Source organism: Giraffa tippelskirchi, chromosome 7, assembly GCF_054371585.1.
Source record: "Giraffa tippelskirchi isolate mGirTip1 chromosome 7, T2T-mGirTip1v1.2.pri, whole genome shotgun sequence".
In the NCBI taxonomy this organism is placed as follows: domain Eukaryota; kingdom Metazoa; phylum Chordata; class Mammalia; order Artiodactyla; family Giraffidae; genus Giraffa; species Giraffa tippelskirchi.
Window position 1 is genome coordinate 6,632,745 of NC_137281.1, and position 15,919 is coordinate 6,648,663.

The 15,919-nt window shown below is 49.9% G+C and overlaps 1 protein-coding gene across 1 annotated transcript; it reads left to right on the top strand.

Annotated features, from left to right (window-relative positions):
• The first annotated feature begins 6,945 nt into the window (after positions 1-6,945).
• Positions 6,946-13,209, top strand: NAPSA (napsin A aspartic peptidase). The gene is made up of 9 exons (XM_081514811.1): positions 6,946-7,026; positions 9,287-9,428; positions 9,544-9,667; positions 9,857-9,975; positions 10,329-10,528; positions 11,585-11,707; positions 11,914-12,058; positions 12,636-12,734; positions 12,920-13,209. Exons 1-9 carry the CDS (start codon positions 6,962-6,964, stop codon positions 13,109-13,111), a joined length of 1,209 nt encoding a protein of 402 aa, XP_081370937.1. The 5' UTR covers positions 6,946-6,961; the 3' UTR covers positions 13,112-13,209.
• The last annotated feature ends 2,710 nt before the right edge of the window (positions 13,210-15,919 follow it).

Sequence of the window (15,919 nt, forward strand, 5' to 3'; positions counted from 1 at the left end):
TGCCAAGCTCAAATAAGGAATTCAGTATGAGTGCATGTTAAGGCGCTTCAGTTGTGTCTGACTCTGTGCGACTCTATGGACTGCAGCCTACTAGGCTCCTCTCTCCATGGGATTTCCCAGGCAAGAATGCTGCAGTGGGCTGCCATTTCCTTCTCCAGGGTATCTTCCAGAGCCAGGGATCAAACTGGCGTCTCTTATGTATACCTACATTAGCAGGCGGGTTCTTTCCCACTAGAGCCACCCGGGCAGACTCTTTATCTGTGAGCTATGTTTATTCTGGTGAAATTGTTTTTAACTTTTCACCCTTAGAAAAGTGTCAAAGACTGAAATGGTCTGAAGATGGACAACAATTTTGGGGCAAGTCACTCAGTCTCAGTTTGTAACCATTCAGGACTGTAGGGGGACTTTCTGTGATAGACCCCTCCCATATATTCTCTGCTGCAGAGTCTCTCTGAGATACCCAGAGAATAGTATCTCATGTATATTTCCTGAGTTTTTCAGATGTTAAAAACCACCACCACATGTAAGAAATTAACTACTTGATGATTGCAGACCCCAGATAAGGACTGAGACTGTTAACTATCCCATTACCTAAATAGCAACGAAGCAGAGAACTGTGCACGAACTGATCACAGCCTGGGACAGCCTTCCCTCAACTTGCCTTTAAAAATGCTTTGCTAAGTTAAGAGGAGTAGATTGGAAGTTTTGGATTGACATGTAATACTGCTATCTTAGTTTACGTTTTCAATTAGTAATTAATTAACTTTTGGTTGCACTGGGTCTTTGCTACTGCACGCGAGATCTCTCTAGTTGCGGTGAATACAGGCTTCTCACTGTGGTGGCTTCTTTTGGTGCCGAGCACAGGCTCAGGGCACACAGGCTTCAGTAGTTGCAGGACATGGGCTCGGCGGCTGAGACTCTTGGCTCCAGAGCACAGGCTCAGCAGTTGTGGCCCACGGGCTTAGTTGGTCCACGGCATGTGGGATCTTCCCGGATCAGGGATCGAACCCATGTCTCCTTCATTGGCTGGTGGATTCTTTACCGCTGAACCATCAAGGAAGCTCCCCTCCTGCTGTTTTGGAGTATCTGTCCACAGACGATGAACTCTAGCTGCTCAGCCTGGGGCCCTCCTATCTCCTGTCTCGTTAGGAGTATAATTCCTAGAGTTTGACAAAATTTTAAACTAAAACTCAAAAAGAAACTGAGGTGTCAGGTAGGGAGAGTGAATCTTGACTGACAAAATAGGCCCACACCACCACCTTGTGACCATTTATGGAGTTACAGTCATGGCAAATAGATGGGGAAACCGTGGAAACAGTGACAGACTTTATTTTGGGGGCTCCAAAATCACTGCAGATGGTGATTGCAGCCATGAAATTAAAAGACGCTTACTCCTTGGAAGGAAAGTTATGACCAACCTAGACAGCATATTAAAAAGCAGAGACATTACTTTGTCAACAAAGGTCCGTCTAGTCAAGGCTATGGTTTTTCCAGTAGTCATATTCCAGTGAGAGTTGGACTATAAAGAAAGCTGAGTGCCGAAGAATTGATGCTTTTGAACTGTGGTGTTGGAGAAAACTCTTGAGAGTCCCTTGGATGCAAGTAGATCCAACCAGTCCATCCTAAAAGAAATCAGTCCTGGGTGTTCATTGGAAGGACTGATATTGAAGCTGAAACTCCAATATTTTGGCCACCTAATGAGAAGAGCTGACTCATTTGAAAAGACCCTGATGCTGGGAAAGATTGAAGGCAGGAGGAGAAGGGGAAGACAGAGGATGAGATGGTTAGATGGCATCACCGACTCAATGGACATGAGTTTGGGTAGACTCCGGGAGTTGGTGATGGACAGGGAGGCCTGGCATGCTGCGATTCATGGGGTCCCAAAGAGCTGGACATGACTGAGTGACTGAACTGAACTGAACTGATGAAGTTACAGGCAAGTCCTTTCAGTTCAGTTCAGTTCAGTCACTCAGTCAGGACTGTAGCCCATCAGGCTCCTCTGTCCATGGGGATTCTCCAGGCAGGAATACTGGAGTGGGTTGTCAGGCCCTTCTCCAGGGGATCTTCCCAATCCCCTGGGATCAAACCCATGTCTCTTACATCTCCTGGTTTTTATCACTAGTGCCACCTAAGAATTGGGAATGGAAGATGCTAAATCTGGGTGAGGGGACTCTGAGGTATCAAGACTGCATATTCTAGCTGTTTGTTGTAAGAGTAATTGTAGAGAAACTTGCCTTCCATTCTGCTGTGTCAGAGAAATCTCTCAGTGTAACCAGTGCTCAAAATGGATTGTTAAACATATTTGTTGAGTCTTTGCAAGATGCTAGGCGCTGTCCTGCATGCTATGGACAGAGTGGCAAGGGAAGTAGCCCAAGATCCCTGCCCTTGTGGAGATCAGATTGTAATGGGGAAACATGTGTTGAAGGTAATAAGTAAATTACTGGTATGGAGTGTGTCACTGATTCGAAGAAGCTTGTGGCTTACCACTGATAACATTAGTTGTGTCATTTTGATTGCAGTTAATGAAATGTTAGAAGATGTCAAATGCTACGGGGACGAATTCTCTCATGGTCCAGTGGTTAAGAATATGCCTGCCAATGCAGGGGACATGAGTTCAATCCCTGGTCTGGGAAGACTCCACATACCTCAGGGCAGCGAAGCACATGTGCCACAACTACTGAAGCCTGTGCGCCTAGAGCCCATGTTCCACAGCAAAAGAAGCCACCCCAATGCGATGAAGAGTAGCCCCCGCTGGGCTGTAACAAGAGAAAGTCATGCATAGCAATGAAAGACCCAGAGCAGCCAAAAATAAATAAATAAACGTCAAGGAAAAGATACATATTTAAAAAAAAAAAAGCTATGGGGGAAAAATAGATCTGGGTAAAAAAGATTGGAAATTCTGGGAGAGAATGGTTTCCATATTCAATAGGGTAGACGGGGTAGACATCACTAAGAAGATGGAATTTAAGCAAAGATTTGAAGGAAGAGAGGGAGTGAGTAAGATTTTCTGGAGGGAAAACACAAGGACAGAACAGCCTGTGAAAAGGCCCTGAGGCAAGAGCATGTCTAGGATGTTTGAGGAATAGGCAGGAGTGAGCGGGGGCAGGGGATGAGGACAGACAATGCCAGGGAAGTTGTTCTTCAGTCACTCCGTCGTGTCTGACTCTTTGTGACCCCATGGGCTGCAGCATCCCAGGCTTCCGTGTCCTTCACTATCTCCTGGAGTTTGCTCAAACTCACGTCCATTGAGTTGATAATGCCATCCAACCATCTCATCCTCTGTCTCCCTCTTCTCTTCATGCCCTCAATCTCTCCCAGCATCAGGGTCTTTTCCAATGAATAGGCTTTTCACATCAGGTGGCCAAAGTATTGGAATTTCAACTCCAGCATCAGTCCTTCCAATGAAGATTCAGGACTGATTTCCTTTAGGATGGACTGGTTTGATCTCCTTGCTTTTCAAGGGACTCTCAAGAGTCTTCTCCAACACCACAGTTCAAAAGTATCAATTGTTTGGCACTTAGCCTTCTTTATGGTCCAGCTCTCACATCCATACATGACTACTGGAAAAACCATAGCTTTAACTATGTGGACCTTTGTTGGCAAAGTGATGTCTCTGCTTTTGAATATGCTGTGTAGGTTTATCATAGCTTTCCTTCCAAGAAGCATGTGTCTTATAATTTCATGGCTGTAGTCACCGACTACAGTGATTTTGAAGCCCAAGAAAAGAAAATCCATCACTGTTTCCACCTTCTCTTCTTGTATTTGCCAGCAAGTGATGGGACTGGATGCCATGGTCTTAATGTTTTGAATGTTGAGTTTTAAGCCAGCTCTTTCACTCTCATCAGGAGGCTCTTTGCTTTCTGCCATTGGAGTGGTATCATTTGCATGTCTGACGTTGTTATCAGGCAGGGACTAGTGCCAAATCATATAAGGTCTTTCAGTTCAGGAATGCCATTTGTACCTGATTCTTTGATCCCACCTTTTTTCCCCCATTTCTCTCATCTCCTTTCATGTCCTCCCTTCCTTAGACTGCATAGATTCTGCAGTCAACCACCATAATCGTGCCCTTGCACAAATGACATGATCTCCCTTCCTCTTTCTCCCTCGGTCATACTTGCCCAGCAAAACCCCAAGTTTGGTTAAAATGAACTCACTGCCTTCTCTGCGCCTGCTCCCACCCAGCTGAACTTGGGAGGGAACACATTTAAGATGTGTGGTTGCAAATACTCAGAACCAAACTGCAAGGCTGCCACTGTTTTCTTCTCCAGCCCCTAAGAAATCATTTTCTCATCTCTTCTCTCTAAACCTCCAGCCGTTCTCCCCGCTCTTCATTCTCACTTCTCCTTTTGCTGGAAAAAATAGAAGCAATCGGAAAGAAACTTCCTTAGTCTGACCCCAGGGACACTACCAGCTCACTTGCAGAGGTGCACTCTTGCCCCTCCCGTGACCGTGTTTGGACAATCTGTAAGAGGCCAACCACTCCACTTTGGCACTGCGTCTCCTCTCCTCTCCCTACTCAAACATTTCCTTCTTGCAGTTTCCTTCTCTCTCTTGCATCATTATTTGTGCAACACTTGAGCCTTTGCTCCTTTAGGATTCCTCTTCACTGAATGCCTCCCACTTCCTCATGGTGCTGTTGAGAATGCTTCCTGAAACTCGGGGGTCCTAGGCCCTCCCTCTTTGTAACTTCACCCTTGACAATCCCTTTCCTCCACCATCCATCTAAGCTACAACACCCTAAAGGAAACCCAAAGTCCAGAGATGGAGTCCCAACAAGATTTTGAAAGCAGATCTTCTGGCCTTACTGAAGCCTTCTGATGATGGCCACCTCAGCTGACATCTGCCTGCAACCTCATGAACCAGAACTGCATAGTCAAGCTGCTTGCAAATTTCGAACCCAGAAAGCTCATCAAAAAAATAAATAAATAAATGATTCTTTCCTTTTTTTTTTTTTCAAATTTTCAACTTTTTATTTTGCACTGGGGTATAGCCGATTAACATTGCTGTGGTAGTTTCAAGTGAACAGTGAACGGACGCAGCCACATATATACATGTATCCATTGTCTCCCAAACCCCTCCCATCCAGGCTGGCATATAGCTTTGAGTAGAGTTCCACGTGCTTTACAGTAGGTCCTTGTTGATTATCCTTTTTGAATATAGCAGTGTGTACATGACCTTCCCAAACTCCCTGACTATACTTCCCCCCAGGAACCATCAGTTTGTTTCCTAAGTCTGTGAGTCTCTTTCTGTTTCATAAGTACGTTTATTTGTATCATGTTTTTTTTAGATTCCACACATAAGGGATGTCATATGATACTTCACCTTATCTGTCTGGCTTACTTCACTCAGTATGACTCTCTCTAGGTCCATCCATGTTGCTGCAAATGGTGTTATTTCATTCTTTTTAATGGCTGAGTAATATTCCAGTGTATATACGTACCACATCTTCTTTATACAGTCTTCCATAGATAGACATTTAGGTTGCTTCTGTGTCCTGGCCATTGTCAACAGTGCTGTTTCTGTCTTAAACCACTCAGTTTTGGAATGATTTATTACACAGCATTAACTAACAAGTACACCCTTCTATTGAAGGTGGGAGGAGAAGGGGACAACAGAGGATGAGATGATTGGATGGCATCACCGACTCAATGGACATGAGTTTGAGTAAACTCCGGGAGTTGGTGATGGACAGGGAGGCCTGGTGTGCTGCAGTCCATGGGGTCACAAAGAGTTGGACACAACTGAGCAATTGAAATGAACTAAACTGAACACCCTCCGAAGTTTGCTTTTCTCTAGTTCTATCCAATCCTTGTAAATGGAAATAGCATTAACACAGTTGTAATAATGAAAATGTATTGTTTTTTTTTCTGACAGATTCTTGGGCTGTATCTTGGGCCTTTGGAATCAGAAACTCTGAGGGTGATATCCAGAAATCTAGGGCACTTTTCAGTTGGATTTTTAGATGCTCCTCAATATTTGAGAAACTTAATTAGTGAAAGGGGGCAGACGTAGAGACACTGTGAATTATTTTTATGCTTCCCTGGTGGCTCAGATGGTAAAGAATCTGCTTGCAATGCAGGAGACCTGGGTTTGATCCTTGTGTTGGGACGATCCCCTGGAGAAGGGCATGGCAACCCACTCCAGTATTCTTGCCTGGGAAGTCCCATGGAAAGAGGAGCCTGGTGGGCTACAGTCCATGGGGTCGCAAAGAGTCAGACACGACTGAGCGACTAAGCACCGCACAGCAATGGGACTATGAACTGTTTTTATTTGTGTGTGTGTTTCATTATTTTCCAGATAAGACAATAAGTGGGTCCTGGGACTTCCCTGGCAGCCTAATGATTAAGACTTTGCCTTCCAGTGCAGAGGGTGCAGGTCTGATCCCTGGTCAGGAGTCAAGATCCCACCTGCCTCATGACCACAATAAAACAAAAGAAAAGAAAACAGAAGCAATATTGTTAAAGTCTTTAACAAAGACTTTAAAAACAGGCCACACCAAGAAAACCTGACCAAAAAAAAAAAAAAAAGAAGCAGGGTTCTTGATACTCTGGCAGTCTGATCCTCTCTCCCTTCCCCCAGACCTTTCACAAACACCCCACCCATCCCTTTGGTGGCCCAAGAAAACCCTTGTGGTTAATGAGTCTCAGAAAAAAATGAAGTGAAAGTTTAACTAAAAGAGACAATATCTAAAGAACAGAGGGGGCAGGGCACAGAAGACCCTCCACCACCACTGAATCTGGGAGTGAGGCACGCCAGTAACACAGGATAAGACTTCTGGAGACCCTACAAAAGTACTCTGCACATCCCTTCAAAAATACCACCCGTTATCCCCAAATCACCCATCAAGAAACTCCATGTCTTAGTCACGTCTGCAACCTAGAAGTGGGCAGTGAACAGGGCGGAGTCTCCGCTGAAAGAGAACAGAGCTGCAGGACGCCTCGGTCCACACGGGTCCCCGGAGATGTCTCTGCCACTGCTGCTGCTGCTATTCCTGACCCTGGAGCCCGCCGGGCCCACGCTCATCCGGTACTGGGGACCCCCATCACCTTCCAACCTGGGACAGACTCTCCCCCTCTTGCCCTCAAGTCCAGGGCTCCGCAGTTCAGGGACTCCCAAACCTGGCACCCAGCATCCATGACTCCTATCTCTTTGGTTCCTGGGTCTCTGAATTGGGCTCTCACCCACTGAAGGGTCCTCCCTGATCTCTCCCAAGACCCAAGCCCTTTCAGTCCAAGGTCCTTCACCCTGAGACCCTGGGTTGTGGCCCATCCCGAAGTACACATTTTTGGAAGGACTCTGCTGGTCCCACTCTGAGCTGTGATCATCTGATACTGAGATCTCCAGACCTGTGACACCCCTCTTCCAAGAAAATTTGCAGAGACAGGTCTGTGACATTTAAATTTAGACTCCCCCAGTTTTGCACTTCAAAATTGTCAAGGTCTCAAGAAGTCCCGTTTTAGGGACCCCTATGACCTCACCCGCACCTCTGATGCCTCCCCCAGTCTCTCCCTTCCTCTCCTCTCTTCTCTCCACTTTCTGGAACTCTTAATGGTGGGAGGGGGTCTACTCTTCCAGGAAACATTTTATCCCCACTTCACATTCTTAAGCCTCTCAAAGATTGAGTCATGGGTGGGGGGCAGTCGTGGAGAGCAGAGCCCCAAGGAGCACCTACAAGCAGGTTCAAAAAGATTACTGCACATGATGTTTGCTAACCTACTTTTTCAACCTAATAGATCATGGCCACTTCCCAAGTCAATGCAAAGAGACATGATTCTCTGAGTGTTGACTCAGGACCAACAACACTGGCATGAGCAGGACCCAGGAAGCTGGTAGAAATGCAAATCCTTGGGCTCCGTCCTAGACACCTACTCAATCAGAAAGTAGCAGTTCTAAAATTTATTTCACTTTTGAACATGTATTTATTTGGCTGCACCAGGTCTTAGTTGTGGCATACAAGATCTTCTCTGTGACATGTGGGATCTATTAGTTGTGGCATAGAAACTCTCAGTTGAGATATGTGCGATCTTAGTTCCCTGACCAGGGATGGAACCTCGCCCCTTGCAGTGGAAGCTCGGAGCCTCAACCACTGGCTGCGCTGGGACTCCATTGCTTTGCACCGGCTTTCTCTAGTTGCAGTGAGTGGGGGCTACTCTTCATTGTGGTGTGAGGGCTTCTCATTGCAGTGACTTCTCTTGTGGGGGAGCACAGGCTCTAGGCATGTGGGCTTGGGTAGTTGTGGCGCATGGGCTTAGTTGTTTCATGGTGTGTGGAATCTTCCTGGACCAGGGATGGAACCCATGTCCCCTGCACTGGATGGCAGATTCCTATCCACTGTGCCACCAGGGAAGTCCTATATACATTCTTTTTCGTATTTTTTTCCATTATGGTTTATTACATGATATTGACTATAGTTTCCTGTGCTATACAGTAGGAACTTGCTGTTTATCCATTCTATATATATGATATTGATAGTTTCCGGGACTTTCCTGGTGATCCAAAGGCTAAGACTCCAGGCTCCCAATGCAGGGGGCACAGGTTTGATCCCTGGTCAAGGAACTAGATCCCCCATGCCACAACTAAGAGTTTGCATGCTGCAATTAAAAGATGTCACATGCTGCAACGATGGCCACTATCCCGTGTGCTGTAACTAACACCTGACACAGCCAAATAAATAAATTAAATATTAAAACATATTGATAGCTTGCATCTGCTAATCCCAAACTCTCAATTCATCCCCCTACCCCGCCCCGAATATGTTAGACTCTTGGGAGAACTTCGTGTACATCCACTCTGGAATGGCTTATTTTACATTATTTGGAATGTCTTTTATTGAAACGTTTTGGGGAGAGTCTGTTTGGGATGGTTTGCTCTTGGGAGAGTCTTCAGGGGAAATCTGTCATTGTGGTTTGGTAGGTGTTTGGTGGGGGTTTCCTGGAAGGCCGCTTTTGTAGGGCTCTTGGCAGTGATCCTCATGTTGGGAAAGATTGAAGTCTGGAGGAGAAGGGGACGACAGAGGATGAGATGGTTGGAAGGCATCACCGACTCGATGGACATGAGTTTGAGCAAGCTCCAGGAGTTGGTGATGGACAGGGAGGCCTGGTGTGCTGCAGTCCATGGAGTCGCAAAAGGTCGGATGTGACTGAGTGACTGAACTGAACCGGTAGTGACCATTACTCCAGGACCATGGAAATGTTTACATTGTCATCATATCCTCTTTGGGGAAGTCTGTTATGGAGGATCTCTAGAAAGGGTAGTTCCTTAACTGTTGGCATCTCTTCCCCCACAGGATCCCACTTCGAAGAGTCAACACTGGATTCAAGGCCCTGAACCCACTGAGGGGATGGGAGAAGCTAGCGGAGCCCCCCAGGTTGGGGGCTCCATCTCCTGGGAACAAGACCTTCTTTGTGCCCCTCTCCAATTACATGAATGTAAGTCACATCCATACATAGGCTGCCAACCCCCCCACCTCCCCCAGCCCCCACCCCAACCTTCCTGCTCTCAAGTCAAGCTCTTCATCCACAACCTCTCCTGTTTTGCTATCAGGTCCAGTATTATGGGGAAATTGGGCTGGGGACCCCCCCACAAAACTTCTCTGTCGTCTTTGACACTGGCTCCTCCAACCTCTGGGTTCCATCTGTGAGATGCCACTTCCTCAGTCTACCCTGCTGTGAGCTTTCAGAGGGGAAATGAAGGTTGAACTCGGGTAAAGGGAGAAGGGGGGCTGGGCCTGGTCTTCCCAAGGTTTTTGAGGACCTGTTCTCTTCCAACACACCCTCACAGGTGAGTTGGCCAGAGGGGCAGGAGGCGCCGGGAAGACCCCTCTTCCCAGTGACGTCTCCCTGCCTCTCTAACCTAGGGCTCCACCACCGCTTCAACCCTAAAGCCTCCAGCTCCTTCCGGTCCAATGGGACCAAGTTTGCCATTCAATATGGAACCGGGCGCCTAGCTGGCATCCTGAGTGAGGACAAGCTGACTGTGCGTGACCTTGTTCCCTGGACGGCGGGAGCCTAGAAGCAGTCCATTTCTAAGATTATCTGGTTTGGGGCGGGGGTTGGAGAGGCGGGGCCTCCTGGGAAAACAGGCAGGCGCGGCTTCCGAATTGGGAGGCGGGGCTTCCTGGAGGAAGGCGAGTGGGGTGGGGCGAGGCGGGGCCTCCCAGGCAGGGGTGGGCCTTTGCCAGGCACAGCTTCCTAGGCAGTTACAGGTGTTCATAGCTTCAGGGGGTTTTGAGGACCCGATCTGGGATTCTTGCCTTGGTTTGGGAGACCTCAGAGTTAGGTAGGTAACGTCCTCCTGGAAGTAACTCACTCCTTTTGAATCTACCCCAGATTGGGGGAATCACAGGTGCAACAGTGACTTTTGGAGAGGCTCTGTGGGAGCCCAGCCTGGTCTTCACTTTTGCCCACTTTGATGGGATACTGGGCCTCGGTTTTCCCGTTCTGGCCGTGGGAGGAGTTCGGCCCCCGCTGGACAGACTGGTGGACCAGGGCCTACTGGATAAGCCTGTCTTCTCCTTCTACCTCAACAGGTAACGAGTGAGGGTCTACCTTCCTCTTAAGTTCTAGTCCCAAGAAGGAAGTTCTGCCCTCCTTCAGGAAGTCCCGCCCTCCATTCAGGAAGTCACTGTCCCACTAGGAGAAACACCTGAACCCTATTCAGAAGTTCCCCTCGCTAAACAACACCTTGAGACCTATTAAAGAAACTCACCATCATTTAAAATGTTCCACATTTCAAAACTCAAACCAAGAAATTCCATGCCCTACCCCATCAAATACTGAATTTAAGAACCCCGTCTTCAGCATAAAGAAATTTCAATTCCATTTGGGAACATACATCAGGAATTAGGAATTGGCCCTTTTAACCTAAGAAGTCCCATCTACCTTTTAGGAAGCTTAAACCTTACACTCAAAAAGCCCCAGCTGTCATTTAGGAAGTCTGCAGGCAGGAAATTCTATGTCTTTTAGTTATCTGGATGTCCAACCCAGAAAGTCCCATCCACTTTTCTTCTTTTTGCCCAGTCAGCATAGTTCCCTGACCAGGGATTGAACCAGTGACCCTTGCAGGGGACGAGTCCTAACCACTGGACTGCCAGGGAATTCGTCCACCTAACACTTAGTAGATCCTGTCCTTCCACACTTCTGGGAAGTCCCCATCCCCACCCCCCGTTCCCATCACTCTCAGAAAACTGAAGTCTGATTCCTCTGAATGTCTAGACATGCAATTCAGAAAGTCTCATCATCCACCTGGGGCGCCTCACTCCTCTCAATCATGCCACCCAGAGCCAATTCAGAAACCTCAATGCTCCAACCCCCCACAAAGTCCTGCTTTCTATGGGCAAATCAAGAAGTCCCATGCCCACTTCAGGAAGCCCCCAAGACCCTGAAATTCTAACCTCCCCCAAGAAAATCCCCATTTCTCTTCACTTCTTGCCTTGCTTCCAGTCCCCACATTGAGGTCCTGCCTGCATCCCACTAGCCCACCTAGAACCCAGACACCACCCCTTTGGCAGGAAGTCCCTCCCTTGGCCATTCCTGGGGCTGACAGGAGAAATTCCCATGACACCCACAACTGTCTGCCTCTGCAGGAACCCTGAGGCAGCCGATGGAGGAGAGCTGGTCCTGGGTGGCTCAGACCCAGCACACTACATCCCACCCCTCACCTTTGTGCCAGTCACGATCCCCGCTTTTTGGCAGATCCACATGGAGCGGTGAGGAACCTGGCCTCCTAGGTCTGGGAGGAGTGGGCTCGAGCCTAAACTCCAGTGTCCTGGGGAAAAGGGAGTTGGGGACCCAGATTCCTAGGTCTGATGGAGCAGGGGTTGTGGGCCTGGACTCCTAGGTCTGAGGGAAGAGAAGGCTGGGGGTCTTGCCTCCTAGGATGCCGGCTCTAATGACTGCCACTTCTGCCTCACAGTGTTCAGGTGGGCACAGGGCTGACTGTCTGTGCCCGGGGCTGTGCTGCCATTCTGGACACAGGCACATCTCTCATCGCAGGACCCACTAAGGAGATCCGGGCCCTGGAGAAAGCCATTGGGGCAGTCCCCCTGCTGATGGGGAAAGTAAGGACCTGGTGTCTGTTGGATGTAGGCTGGGGAGGCTCATAGGGATTTAACAGTGGTCATTGGACAGGATGCTTTGGCCTGAGCGTGGGAATCAGGTGGGTAGGAGGGCATCCCAGGGCAGAAAGCACTGGACCTTGTGAGTGAGAGGCTGGGTGTCTAGTGGCAGGAAGCAAGGACACCTCCCCAGAGTCTGTCCTGAGTGTCACAGTGCATAGGAGAGGATGGTGATCCAGGTTTTTTCAGGACTGGATAAGAGTGTGTGAACATAATGAGTATAAGACTAATTACATATACTAGGCACAATATGGTCCAATGGGCCACCAGTTTTTGATTTTCGATTAGAGGAAAAAAAGAGGGTCTGATCAAATGGAAGCCTAGGATAAGTGGCAACAATTATCAACAGGAATGAGGGAAGAGCCAGTAAAGCTACAGAAGACAGGAAAGCTTGACCACAAAAGGTCTTTAACACCTAGTTGCCCAAAATGGACATTACCCTGCTGCACTGGGGAGCCACAGAAAAAATTTGAGCCAAGAAGGAATCCCTCATCTCAGACTTGTTCCTCTTTTTCCTCAGTACTACATCGAGTGCTCGAAAATTCCAACGCTCCCCCCAGTCTCCTTCCTTCTTGGGGGGGTCTGGTTTAACCTCACGGCCCAGGACTACGTCATCCAGGTAGGTCGCCGTCATAATGACGTCAGAGTGACGCGTTGGAAGAGTGGGGCTGGAAGTGAGACATCACTGGGTCCAAGCAGGCGGCACAGAAACATATCTAGTGGTGGGCAGGGCGAAGCTCTGGCTCCTAGGAGGAAGGCAGGCCGGTGGAAATGACACCTGTGACCGGTCTTATCGCCTTGTAGATTACTCGGAGGGGCGTCAGTGTCTGTTTGTCCGGCTTCGCGGCTCTGGACGTGCCTCCGCCCGCAGGGCCCCTTTGGATCCTCGGTGATGTCTTCTTGGGTAGCTACGTGGCCGTCTTCGACCGTGGCGACGAGAAAACCGGCGCCCGAGTGGGGCTGGCCCGCGCTCGAGATCGCGGAAAAAGACAGTGAAGGCGCGAGCTTGCGCAGGCGCAGTCCTCCGGTTGAGGCCCTGGTTGAGCGCATGCGCACTCACCGATAGTAAAAAAAAAATTACTATTTCCATTAAATTTACCGAGGTTACTTCCTTTTTTTTTTAAGGGGGAGATTTTGCAGAAAAAAGTTAGTGTCCGGCTCTCTGGAGTTGAGACAGAAAGGCATTGCTCCTTTTCTCCCAGAGCACACCGGTGGAGGATCACTACGAAGCCCATGAAGCCCCTCGCCTACACTGCCTCTGCTCATAGGCACCCGACGCCGCAGAGCATCACGGACGTTGTAGTCTGAGCGGTGTGCACGCTCTGACGTGGGCGGGCGTAGCCACAACACGCGTAGGAGGCGACAGGTCGCGATCGCAGCGACAGGTGGCAGTGCGGGGCTGTCTGAAACCGTAAAGGGTTTTCCAACCTTTATTCTAAGGGGAGGGCATACTATTCTCGCACACTTTATCCCCTGTTCCTCCTTCGGGGATTTCGGGACCCCTGGGTACGCCATAAAGGCGGGGCTTGAAGCCCCCGGTTTGGGTGGGGGAGCTGAGCCGCCCCTTCTCCGGCGATGATGTCACTACCCCCTCCGCAGCCTCTAGCTGCCCAGAGCTGCCAGGGCTGGGCCACCCCTCCCCCCATCGCCAGTCCCGGATTCCCCCATCCCCGCCCCGCCTCGACTTGGGGTGAGTACGGAGGAGCGGGGGAGACGACTCAGGGTCCGAGGGTGGTAAGACAGCCCAAGTCCCAGTTTTGAAGGCGGGGGACAAGGGAGACGAGGACTCAAAGATTACAGCGGAGAGGTACTCGGAGGGTCTCTCGGAGGGATCAAGGATCATAGGCAGAGAGTTCCCACATTTTCAGCTTTAGTGCCCGGGGGAGACTGTCTGTCCTGCTTTTGGGTCTGGTAGGAATGTGGGCGGAGGAACAAGGAAGGGGTCTTGGAAGTCAGAAACAGTTCCAGGGCTTTGGGGAATGAGAGAGGGAGGGTTAGGAGGGGGCGCCAAGGATGACGAGGGTGAGAGTTTGGGGCTTTCAGGAATTTTGTGTCTTGAAGGCCTGAGGAAGGATAGATTGGGAAGGAGAAGGGGTGGGGAAAGGGTCTGAAGACGTGAACAGACATTGACCTCCCCTCCCCTGGTATCTGTCGCCAAAAATCGAGTACACTTCCCTCTGTTCTGTTTGCCAAGCTGGTGTCCCATAATCCAAGCCCTCCTTATGCCGTCAGAAACCTTCCGTATGGATGGAGAATCAAGGCTCATAAATCCCCCCTCATACCCCAGTGGTGCCTGGAGAGGGCCATATGGAAGTGAGGGCATCCACATTTCCCAGGGCCTGATGGAATATGTATCATCCTTGAACGAACCTCTTCCCCTCATCCCATGTTCTCTAATCCTGAGTCTCATTCCATATTCTCCCCTATTCCAGCTTCCTCGCTTCTTCCTCCTCCCCTCCCTTCTGCACGGGCACCTTCTTCCACACCTTCTGACCCCTGCAAAAATGCTGATTTGGTAACTTGATCCAGTGCCTGGCTGTTGTCAAATGCAGAAAAATATAGAGTTGGGGTAGGGTCGGGGGGAGGATATAAGGGGGGATACTTGACTTAGGTCCTTACCCTAGCGCTTACTCCCAGCCCCTAATGCCCACTCAACCCCTGCCCTAGCATCCATCCCCACCCCCACCTGCCCCAAAGCCTCACTCAACCCAAGCCCATTTCTTCACCTCAGGATTCGCAGCTTCTGCCTAGGGATACACCAGAATTTGGAGCAGAGAAGAGTAGGAAGCCCCAAGGTCCTCCCGGGTCTCACGGGAGCTTGAGGACTGCCCGAGAACACTGGGTTAGGGGGCAGTGGGGGAACCTAGGTCTGGGGGTGGGGGAGTCGAAGGAAACTACCTCCTAGGTCCTCAGGACGGGCCCCACTTCTGCAACTCTGCAGTGACGCAGCCTCGAGTCCTGGCCAGGATGAGGGTTAGAGAGGGTGATGCAGTGGGAGCCGGAGAGAGAAGGACAGAGATCCAGGAGAGGGACAGAGGCCAAAGGACAGCAGGACACAGCCCCAAAGAAGTGGGGACAGAGACCCAGGAAAAGGGGGACAGATTCAGAAAGGGATCAATGAGGCAATTGTGGGAGGGGGTAGAGACCCAAGGGAGGAAAAGAGAGAGAGGACAGAAAGAGAAAAGGCAGTGACAGAGGGTCGAAAGAGACGGAGGAGGGGGCAAAGACACAGGGAAGGAGGTGGTCAGAGAACAAGAGCTGGGGGACAGAGACCCAGAGAGAGGAGCGGGGAGGCCCTGGGGCGAGGGGATTATTGAGGAAAGAAACAGGAGGGAAAAGAGACCGAGAGAGAGGGGTTCAGGAACCCAAGAGAGGAGAAAGAGGCCACAGAAAGAGAAATCAGAGAAAAATGTAGAGGCCAAGAGAAAGACATTGAGGGTGAGAGACCCCGCCACGGTCCGGGGAGAGGAGACTGAGGCTTAGAGAGTAGAGAGGTGTAAGACTCAGAGGACGGGGACAGAGACCATGAGGGAGCGCAGAGACTTGGAATGGAGGGGCCAAAGTCTCAAAGGAGTAAGGGCAGAGGAGGGGGGACAAACATTCAGAGAAAAAGAGACACTGATGAGAGACACAGAAGCCAGAGCGGGGATGGGTAGGGAGGCGATACCAACCAGTCGCCACACCTGCCGGGGATAGTGCAGAGCGGGGAGGCCCGCCGCCCCTGACCAGCCCCCCTTCCCTCCCACAGGCACCGCCTCCGGCCGTCGCAGCCCCAGCCGCAGCCGCTGGCCCCGCCCCTGCCCC

Excerpts from the sequence above, each read along its gene's own strand:
- NAPSA (XM_081514811.1), top strand. The coding sequence starts at position 6,962 with ATGTCTCTGCCACTGCTGCTGCTGCTATTCCTGACCCTGGAGCCCGCC. Across the intron at positions 9,429-9,543 it reads CCCTCTCCAATTACATGAAT|GTCCAGTATTATGGGGAAAT; the intron begins GTAAGTCACATC and ends TTTTGCTATCAG. Across the intron at positions 9,668-9,856 it reads CTTCCTCAGTCTACCCTGCT|GGCTCCACCACCGCTTCAAC; the intron begins GTGAGCTTTCAG and ends TCTCTAACCTAG.